This window comes from Tachypleus tridentatus, chromosome 1 (genome assembly GCF_004210375.1).
Source record: "Tachypleus tridentatus isolate NWPU-2018 chromosome 1, ASM421037v1, whole genome shotgun sequence".
Taxonomy (NCBI): Eukaryota; Metazoa; Arthropoda; class Merostomata; order Xiphosura; family Limulidae; genus Tachypleus; species Tachypleus tridentatus.
In genome coordinates, this window is record NC_134825.1 from 23,152,045 (window position 1) to 23,163,723 (window position 11,679).

Here is an 11,679-nt window from a genome sequence, read left to right on the forward strand (position 1 = left end):
AAACTTGTCACTAGAAGGCGTTGCAACTCAGCTACAGTAGCTGGTTTAGCATAGTATTTAGCAATTTTCCAATTCAGTTTTGCCCAACAGTTCTCGATGGGATACAGTCTAGAGGTATTGATGCCTATGGCAACTTGAAATATTCTCCTGGTCCAGATAATATTATCTACTACGCACACTGTACACAGTGACATTGTCATCCTGGAACACAAACTTATTGCCAAACATTCCTATGTGAAGCTTGCAGGAGGTGCCATTGACATTTTATGGGAGATATGAAGGGCACTTTTTCCACCATGATGAATAACTGCCCATATATGTACTGTACCATCTCCTGTGAGTCCTTGTAGGAAATACAGTCTTTCTTCATCTGTTCTCCAGGTAAATGACAAACAAGAATCCTACCATAAGCTTTTAGCATCCAGAAACAGGATTCATCTGAAAAGATGTCATGTTGCCAGTGTCCTAACGTAAGTTGGCAAGCTGTCTTGCCCAAGCAACACTGTGACGGTAATGAGTTCTGGTTAACATCGGTTTGCAGATAAGCCCTTCGTGCAAAATAACCGAGTTTGGTGAGTCTCGTGTTTACTGTTCTTTTAGATACCCTGGAATGAATGTGTTTATGTCATTCCTGTTGTAAGGTGTTGCAAGACTTCCTTCGATCTTGATTAAACGTGATTAAAACTTGGTCATCTCTGGTTGTACGTTTTTGGCGTCTACCTGTGGACTTTCCTGAAATAATGTTACCTGTAGTTCGATGGCGTTTCAGGATTATGGATAGTCCACGTGGGTAAAATATTGCTCTAGAGATGTCTGTTCGCTTCTGGACAGTGAAATGAGTTCACACGCGCTGTAACTTCTGGACAAAATTCTACACCTAGTAAAAATAAATTGTTTGAACGCAGGTTTCTGTTAAAAAAATACCAAAAACACCTTTTTTATTATTCAAAACAGGTGCGTATGTACGTTTCAACGATCAAATAGTCAAAATAACTTATACAGACCAGAATAACAACACGTACATGTTTGTCCCACCATACGCTATCTTCTAAGGTGTTTACTCAATAACTACGCCATACGTATAAACAATAACGTTATTATAGAACTGTATGAAAACATTCCGGCCAAACTATATGATAAGTCCAAGTACTATAATTACATTATTTTCTTTTATTTTTATAAGTAAATTTATTTAAATATCACCTGTTAAAATTATGTTTTTCTTTTCCTTAAATAAATAAAACATGTTCCAATAATTACCAATAATAGAAAAAAAATATTTTGAACCGTAATTAGCATGTAAAGGTTAACATATAATTTTCTTTAATCCATCATGCATTGATTAACAAGTGACATCAAATTAAGTCATTTAGGCCCAGCATGGCCAGGTGGTTAGGACACTCCACCCGTAATCTGAGGGTCGCTAGTTCGAATCCCCGTCAAACTAAATGTTATCTCCTTTTCAGTTGTGGGAGCGTTATAATGTGACGGTCAATCCCACTATTCGTTGGTATAAAAGTAGTCTAAGAGTCTGCAGTGGGTAGTGATGACAAACTGCCTTTCTTCTGGTATTACAATATTAAATTAAAGGCGATTAACTTTGCGCGAAAATTCAAAATAAACAAATAATCATTTGAAGGTCAAAAGATTATTATGAGCGATGGCTAAGAGTAGTGAAAATATTAATCATATTTCCCTCAGTGTCCCAGCGGTAAGTCAGTGGACTTATAACGCTCAAACTTGGATTTCGATACGCGTGGTAAGAAAACCACAGGTAGATTATTGTGTAGCTTTGTGATTTACAACAAACAAATAAAATCTCTTTTCTTAAAAATAAAAGAATAAAGTTCTGTGTAAACAGAACATAGAGATATAATGTAAGTTTGTTTGAAATTAACCTACACAATGGTCTATCTGTGCTCTGCCCACCACGGGTATCGAAACCCGGTTTCTGTGCCATGGGAGGCAGTAATATACGAAATGTGTTCTCTGTGTACAAAGTTTTCAGTGTTAAGAATTAGGCCCGGCATGGCCAAATGGTTAAGGCACTCGGCTCATAATCCGAGGGTCGCGGATTCGCATCTCCGTCACACCAAACAAACCCTTTTAGTTGAGGGGAAGTTATAATGTGAAAACAATACCATTCTTCGTTGGTAAAAAAGTAGTCCAAGAGTTAGCGGTGGGTGATGATGACTAGTTGTCTTCTCTCTAGTCTTACACTGCTAAATTAGGCTAACGCAGATAGCCCTCGTGTAGCTTTGCGCCAAATTCAAACCAAACCAATTAAGAATCATAAAAGGGCAGTAAGCTGAAATAAAAAAAAAATGAATATACATATACGCCAATAGGTTATACAACTAAATGGGCAAATACACTTTAAGTGTTATTTTAATTGTAAAATTACTGTATTGCGCCATGACAACGGTAAGCCTACGGATTTACATTATTCAAATCAATGGGTCGATTCCCCTCGCTGTGCACAGCAGATAGGTCGATGTGGCTTTGCTGTAAAAAAATTCACACATTAAAGAGTACTTAATATTGTATATTGAGTTGTTCGTGATACTTCTTAAGTAAGTTAATCATATGATAAATGAAGGAATTTCTTATGCAACCATTGGGATCTAATAAGATTTCTTTTCCAAGAAGCTGACAATATTGAATCACACACGACTATGATTCGGGGTTCTGGTTTCGCGGCAAGAGTTTCTGATACTGTCAACTTCACACATCAACAAGCGGGCCAAATGTCGGGATAAAGCAATTCAAACAGCGTAAAAATTCGGTAGCTCGTAGACAATACTTCAATACAAAAGGGAATTAAAAACTCCAAAGAAACTGAACAGAACAATTGAAACAGAAAATATTCCTAATTAAACAACAAACAGACCATTATAATTTGTATTGGAAAGACTGATTACGTTGATTAGAGCTCGTAGAATTCAAATTATTGAAATCGTGAGAAGCTTTTCATTTCAGAAATGGAAAAATTGGTGAAATTCATGAAAACGTAGCTTGAAAGTTTACTGCATAGGAAACCTATGTGTTTTGTTGTAACAGTTTATATTATTAGGAGCTTTTGTATTATTATTTAGTAAAGGAGTTACTGAAAGCCAGTCTACGTAGTAATAACATAAGTATTTTACTTTCAGAAGTTAACTAATGTTCACTGATAATTCTAAGTTTACAGTAAATTGTAATACAATAATTTCACTTCACCTCAGTTCTCTCATGTCTTTATTTTTCGCTGAACTCAGTATTTACAGTACAGAACTAACTAACTGATATTTCACACTGTAGCATTATAATTTCCAAACATAGAATGCTGTTAACTTTGTCCATAATCACAGCAAGCGGACAAAAAAGTTTTTCTGAACTAAAGTTGATTGAAACCTATCTGAAACCAATAAAAATGCTTGTCTACCATCATTTTCGATCGTGTATGAAATTACACAAAAATCAGGCTTGAAACAAGCAATGTAAGATTTTGTTTGTTTGTTTGTTTGCTTTTGAATTTTGCGCAAAGCTACACTTGGGCTATCTGCGCTAGCCATCCCTAATTTACTAATGTAAGACTAGAGGGAAGGCATCTAGTCATCACCATCCATCGCCAACTCTTGGGCTACTCTTTTACCAACGAATTGTGGGATTGACCATCACAATATAACGGCTGAAAGGGCGAGCATGTTTGGTATGACGAGGATTCGAACCCACAACCCTCGGATTATGAGTTGAGTGCCAAAACCACCTGGCCATGCCGGGGCACACTATATGACATTTCGCTTCAATGAAAGCGAGAAAACTGAAACTTCTGTGATTTTAAAAATTTCGAAGAAGTACAGTAGTAAGAATCATTTCCTTATGCCTTAATTTAGTTTCTAACCCTACAGGTTTTTGCATAATTTCAAGTACATACTTGCATTTACAACAAAACTATTAAAGTTTTTGTCACCGTTACTAAATTTGAACTACTGATCAAAGAGACAAGAACCAGTCAGTAGAACTCTAGCACCCACATACCACTTTAAGGTTTTGGCTGTTGCTCTTCTAACGCACTTCTAGTTTAAAGTGTGGGTAGTATGTTGTGGTATCAAAGGAATGCTAAACCATCTTGCCACATGTAATACATAAATTATAACCCGGCTAGTCAGCTTCGAATAAAATATAAAGTAAAATTGAAAAACATAAACAATGAGAGCGGTATAATGATAAAGTAACTAACCCTAACCATTGTGTGATATTGTACATCATCGTGCATTAACCCTAACCATTGTGTGATATTGTACATCATCGTGCATTAACCCTAACCATTGTGTGCTATTGTACATCATCGTGCATTAACCCTAATCATTGTGTGCTATTGTACATCATCGTGTATTGTACTGTGTGTATTAATTAATGGCGTTCGTTATTCACAAAAACACTGAACAGAAAGAGCATAAACGAAATATGTATATTTAAAACATTAAATACTTCTCACAATTTATCTAAAGAAGCAAACAAATATGCTAGTGACATTTTAATTCAGCTCATAAATTTATGATTTGCACGTACTTGCTAAACAGTTACGTTAATTGATTGTTTAAAAATTATTAGTATTGCTAAAGGGTGTTATTTACTTAACATTTGTTTTTCAATACTTACATGCTAAATGAATAAATGTTTTATTTATTTTAACATAGCAACATATCTAAACTCGTTGTTTAAAAATGCATACAGCTAATAAACAAAGACGAAAAAATATGGTGAACTTTTTCATATACATTATCTTTGTTACTTATTTCTCTAATTTCATTAAATTTTTTGAAGAGAAAATAAGCATTTTTTTCAATTCAATCTCTGTTCCTGTTCCTAGGGGGTCAGCTGTATGTTTACAGAGTTACATCGCCCAAATCCAGAATTTGATGTCCTGTGTTAAGCCCGGCATGGCCAAGCGTGTTAAGGCGTGCGACTCGTAATCTGAGAGTCGCGGGTTCGCATCCCCCGTCGCGCCAAACATGCTCGCTCTTTCAACTGTGGGGGCGTTATAATGTGCGGTCAGTCTCACTATTCGTTGGTAAAAGAGTAACCCAAGAGTTGGCGGTGGGTGGTGATGACTAGCTGCCTTCCCTTTAGTCTTACTCTGCTAAATTAGGGACGGTTAGCATAGATAGCTCTCGAGTAGCTTTGTGCGAAATTCAAAACAAACAAACAAACAAACCTGTGTTGAACAAACTACGGTTAGCCCATTGCGTGACGTAACAAACATAACAGTTACAGATGTAGAAACGGTTTAATCTAGAGTACTTTCTGCATAATCTTTTTCTAGTTTAGTGATTTATAAAGCACGAAAGAACGAGTTATTGTGACTGTACTGTATACAATAGTGTTTCCTAAAATTCTTATATACATGTACTTGTTATGTGATTAATACAGAACTCTTCTTCCACAGAGAAAAATTGGTGTGACGAAGTGTGCGATCATTACTGTGATATTGGTCATTCGAAGTACGCATGTGCGTGTTTTCCTGGCTATACGTTGAAAAATAATGCGTGCCAGAAAACTTGTAAGATTGACAATGGGGGATGTCAATACACCTGTTCAAATACTGAAACAGGGACACTTTGTAGTTGTCCGGTTAACAGCACTTTAAAATCTGACAATCAATCGTGTGGTAAGTGCAGTACCTTTGTTTAATAATACTATATATTAAACATTATTGAACATGTTCTGTACAACACAATGTCATGTTTATAATTGTATAAAGTTATTCTGTGCAAAAATTATAATGGTTTTCGTCTACTGATTGTAAACATAGAGTATATGTGATAGTTAAAACGTTATCTACGTATACTAGAAAGGTTTGGTAAAATATTTAAAAAGCCAGCAGGTCAAATAATTATTAATGTAATAAAACTTTTCCATAATATTTTCTGGGCCCGGCAGGGCCAAGTGTGTTAAGGCGTGCGACTCGTAATCTAAGGGTTGTAGGTTCGCATCCCGGTCGCGCCAAACATGCTCGCCCTTTCATCCGTTGGGGCGTTATAATGTGACGATCAATCCCACTATTCGTTGGTAAAAGAGTAGCCCAAGAGTTGGCGGTGGGTGATGATGACTAGCTGCCTTCCCTCTAGTCTTACACTGCTAAATTAGGGATGGCTAGCACAGAAGCCCTCGAAATTCCAAAACAAACAAACAAACCATAATATTTTCTATATCCTCTTGTTTCGATTCCCCTCAGTGGACTCAACAGACAGCCCGATGTGGCTTTTCTATAAGAAAACACACATACGCATATCCTCTCGTACGTCTCATTTTTGCGTGTGTTTTTTTTTAATTTTCTTTAGTTGTGGTCGTTTCTACTAACACGTTTCGCAGTACATTAAGCCAGTCGTAAGTGTACTGCGAAACCAAATTATGATGGAGAATCGTAAATTATAACATTATCGTATCACCCTTCTAATATCATATTTGTTCTCATAATATCATTACTCATTTTACTCTGATTAATATTGTTACAAAATAATTTATATATGATGAAAATGGTATCAGTACACTTGAATAAACTAACTTTTCAGACAAAAATTTCAAATATAAAACAATGGTACAAACTGGTTATGGAAAAGTATTAAAAATAACGCCATGCCTTCTGACTTGCAACGCTAGAAACCGGGTTTCTTTATCCATGATTGGTAGAGCACAGCTAAAATAGTCATTCGTGTAGCTTTGTGTCTTATTACAAACAAACAAAGATATTAAAATGTACCTTACCAAGTGAGATAGCAAAATTAATAAGGAACAAACAGTGGTCGGGTTGAAAAAAAAAAAAAGAAAATATGTGTAAACAAGTCCACACTGTCACAATTTTGATGGTTTGCAACCATGAATTACAATAGAATTATAAAATTAATAAATATTTGTATAAACTAAACGTAGTAGGGTGACAAGCGAAACACATCTGTTGATTTTGGCAATCCAGCCCACAGAATAGTTAAGTGATTCCAAACATTGCGACAAAATGTTTATATTTATAGTACAAAACTACTACTATCAGATAACGGAAAAAGGAATGTTTTTCTTGCAATTTCCATGAAAGTAGCTATCAAAAGCTCATCCATTTCGAACATCGTACTACTAAAACGCGTGATCGGTACTACATCGTACATTCGAACAATGGCACAGCGGTATATCTCCGTACTTACAACGCTAAAATCCAGGTATCGGTTCAAATTCAAAACAAACCAAACCATAACGAAAACTTGTAACAGACCTTATACCTTAATGGTAATTTTTTGACATTGAAGATGTTGGTAAAAAAACCTGGAGAAAGTATTTTAATTTACTAAAATGTTTCGGGCGTAACCTCGGAGTTTTCATTCAAAATTGTGAATCTGGGATTCGTTGTTCGCGAAACATTGCTGAAAAACAAATCACACTTTTGAGGACGTTGGTGCGCCATAAGAATGACGGTTAAACTCCATTATTTAGTAAAATAAGAATATCTCAAGAGTTGGCGGCGAGCGCTGTTTATTAGCTTCTAGTTCAAAATTTATGACAGCTGTTCTCAAATAGCCCTTTGCATAGTTTAGCGCTGAAATTCTGAAGCAAACGCATTTTGAGAAATCTAAATGACTGGGAAATTGCCACATATTTGTATAAAGATGAAGGCATGTTATAAAGGTATGTAATGGGAGTATATAAATAGTGGAATAAAGTCACGAATACAGTATTGTGCAAAAGTGTTAGGACAAAGTCACAAATTAGATTTCAGGCTATTTTCAAACAATTGAGGGTAAATCACAGATGAAACATCAAACTTTTATTAACCTTTATATTTAGTATAACAGAAACTCAGTGGAAGTGTTTGAGTTCAGTGAACAGTTAATATTTTCTGTGTTCTCTATTTCGTTTTACAACTGCAGACAGTCCTTCAGGCATTGTTGTAACACATTCAGTCAAAGTGTCCTTTGGAATTTTACTCCAAATGCCTCTAATATATTACCATACAGTTTTTTGGAAGTAACTTTTTGTTAAGTTTTTTTATCTATCAAATCCAAGATCTGCTCAATTTGGTTGAGATCGGGGCTCTGTGAGGACCGTTGCATAATTAGAATGACTTCAGAAGCTTCTTTCTTAGCTAACTAATTTCTGTATAGGTTGGATAAGTGTTTGGAGTCATCACCTTATTAGAAGTAGCATATTTTACCAACTAGAGGGAAGGCAGCTAGTCGTCACCACCCACCGCCAACTCTTGGGCTACTGTTTTACCAACGAATAGTGGAATTGATCGTCACATTATAAAGCCCCAACGGCTGAAAGGACGAACATGTTTGATGCGACAAGGATTCGAACTCGCAACCCTCAGATTAAGAATCGAGCGCCCTAACCATCTGGCCATGCCGGACCTTTCTAACATATACCGACACCATATGCTAACTTCTTTCTATATAGTTAAGATACTGCTTTGGGTACCATGACGGTCATTTCAGATCCTAAATTTGATCATTATGCTCATTCAAGCAGAATCCATATGACATTTCCTTGGTAGAAGTATATGGGAGTTCTGCAGTATTATAAGTATTCTCACCCTGGTTCATTATAAATAGGGATCAGTGAAGTATTACCTCAGCGTTAAACTTTAATGAAGTGGAATAATTAGCCCCATAAAATGAAAAGGTTGGCAAAATATTCTATTATCCTAATGACTTTGCACAGTACTGTGTTCATTAAATATATTTATTTTGACCGAATCATTGTTATACTGTTGTGTATTAGATATTCTGTATATCTTCCACTTCTAATTTAACAGGACATATTTTAGTATTATGCATATACGCAATTTTTTTATAGAATATTCAGGCATTGAAGTCTCCCAGCTAGAAACTTTAAAAATTCTGTCCTGTCCACCAATGGAATCTACAAACGGGTATCCTGTTGTTGCTGCTCTTTTACTGAATGTTGACAAATTTGGTACTAAAGGTTCGTCATGCTTAACCTACGATGTCAGTTATCAAGGTATGAAGAACCTTACCGTTATAGTAGACGCCATTGCACGCCCATTTGAAATAACAGTAATTGATAAATATTCTGCAGTGAAAAATATGGTTAGGAGGCTGAGAACAGTTCAACATTTGGATAAGAAATTTATGGTGAGTTTTAAGCCATCGTTAATTTAAAATTGGAAAGCAAAACAACATGTTTTATCAGTGTTAATCTATCGTCACTTAATAAAAAACATTTTGTGCAAGAACGTTGAGGTTTAGTGTGCAAACAAAGTCTAATGATACGTGATGACAAGAAACCCACTTGAAGTAAAAATGTATTCTCAAGACGGTTGGTATGAGTATTAAAACTTTAATTAGAATAAAGTACAGAACAACATTTCGACCTTGTTAGGTCATCTTCAGGTTAACAGAGAGTTTGCAACTGACCATTGCTGGGCACATGTCTTATGGACGAGAGAGAGCGTAAACCGATATAAAGGAACACCATTATACCTATAATAATTAATAACCTAACATCTAACTACAATTACATACCTGTTTACACTCTCGTCCGGCAAGGGTCAGTTGCAAACTCTCTTTGTTAACCTGAAGATGACCAAAGAAGGTCGAAACGTTGTTCTGTACTTTATTCTAATTAAAGTTTTAATACCCATACCAGTCGTCTTGAGGATACAAATCTAATTAAAGATTATAGAGAGTTAATTAAATGTTCTCTAGTGTATCAACAGTAAATGTACCAATTTACAACATTAGAACCCACTGTTCTGAAAACAACAACAACAAAACGTTTTACTTACAATCTTCCTTGTGATTTCACGTGTTACGTTTCATATAACATGTTAAGAAAATAACCAAAGCTTAAAATGATCTGATACATGTACATTACAAGTTCGATACTCAGACGTATTAAACGCAAAGTGCTTTCGCTTTTATGCTAGTTTCTTTGATATGAATGTATTATACATTTGATAAATAGTGAAATCTCTCACATGGTGGGAACATTGTTTTCAGTTTAATACAATTTGATATGTTAATATATCTGTTGTGCCAAACCTGATTTAGTGTTTATAATCCCTGTTTTTGGGCGACAGTTGTTTTTTAATTTCAACAAAGAACCGAAACGATTATAATCCTATTTAATTAACAATTTCAGGTACGATTTCTTTATGAAACAGACGCGAATAGTGGAGCGTTAGAAATATCCAACATTCGTCTTTTTAAAGAAAACTGCACGAATAAGTGTAAGTTAAATGTCTGTATGTCCCAAATGTTAGCTTTTTATGGATGTATTATAGTCTATAAGTTGTATAGAATAATTTTGAAGAATTGAAACATATGGTAGAACAAAATTATTATTTTGTCTAGTTTTCTTACATTAGTAGCTTACAGCCTCCCCTGATAAACAAATAAGAAAACTGATAATAAATATTTTGGTTGTCAACCTAAATAACTAAGGTAACAAACTAGACATGTTGGTCATTGAGTTGAAAAGCTTACTATAAATTAAATTTGTGATCGTTTTTATTCCATTATATCTATTCAGTGCATATATTAATATATACATTATATTTTAAATTTAAGAAAATTCATGACATTTAACAGTGTTTTAAAAACCCTGAGAGAGAAACAGTTAATAAACTTATATTTTACTTGTCAATTAAACTGTGTTAATGTGATGGGTCTAATAAGGTTGTTTGTTTGTTTTAAATTTAGGATACCTGGAAACTTTCGAACATTCTATGTGGAGATAATAGTTTTAAAAATCTAAATATTAGAAGAAATAAACGAATATTTTGAATGTAATAACGTTATGGTGGCAGTTTTTATTTCCTTTAATGACTAAAATAATGTTGTTTGGGCCTAAAGCAAATGATATGCCATAAAGAGGAGATGTTTGTATACAAAATTTATTTAAATCGTATTTAATATATGTACAGAAAATCAGTAGTGATTGGTGGTTCTATAAGTTTTTGTGACAGAAATAAAATATATTTTAATGTGTGTGTATATATATATTTATATGGTGTTTTAGTCTCTCACTTTTTAATTTGTTTACCGTTTTCACTCGCATAATAATTTCAACTTTCGTTTTTTTTCTCGTTATATTTCACAGTCGTGAAAATTATAGTACCGAAAAGGTAAAATGATTTCCTAAAGGAGGTCGAAAACGTCTAGAATGGTCAACTGTTTTAACAACTCGCACCACAGTACAGTAGACACCAAAATGACGTCACATAAGAAACGCTTAACATTGCAACATGTATCGTGGTGATGTCAGTAAAACGTGCGTATGCCATAAATCACGAGAATAATTGTGTACAATACAGCATGACATATGAATTTCAAAAGCAAAAATTATAAATATATCTTACTCCTAATTTTGATTTTATTTACTTTTGAAACAGAACACTTTCGGGGACTCTGCGGAAGTACATCTAGTCTTATACCTAACTTTAGGTATGAAAAAATAAATTATATGAATATAATTTTATACTATTTAAAGTATTTATGTTTGGCAAGCTAAAATAAAAAGCAACCTAACACGAACTTTACTCAAACAATATACTACTTCTACAACCATTAGTTATGCCATTATAATAAGATAAAATGAATAAATTGTGCAAGCTAGTGAAATATTTACGAGCTTATTTATGCTTTGTTTTGTTTTTTGTTTTGAATTTCGTGCAAAGCTACT

The 11,679-nt window shown here is 34.5% G+C and overlaps 1 protein-coding gene across 1 annotated transcript in view; it reads left to right on the forward strand.

Annotated features, from left to right (window-relative positions):
- The window catches only part of LOC143232214 (uncharacterized), a 105,811-nt gene extending 94,911 nt beyond the window's left edge, over nt 1-10,900 (forward strand). Inside the window, exons 5-8 of the mRNA XM_076467376.1 lie at nt 5,432-5,653; nt 8,830-9,128; nt 10,138-10,225; nt 10,698-10,900. Coding sequence (XP_076323491.1) covers nt 5,432-5,653; nt 8,830-9,128; nt 10,138-10,225; nt 10,698-10,699 — 611 coding nt within the window. The 3' untranslated portion in view covers nt 10,700-10,900. The remainder of the gene's footprint in view (nt 1-5,431; nt 5,654-8,829; nt 9,129-10,137; nt 10,226-10,697) is intronic.
- The last annotated feature ends 779 nt before the right edge of the window (nt 10,901-11,679 follow it).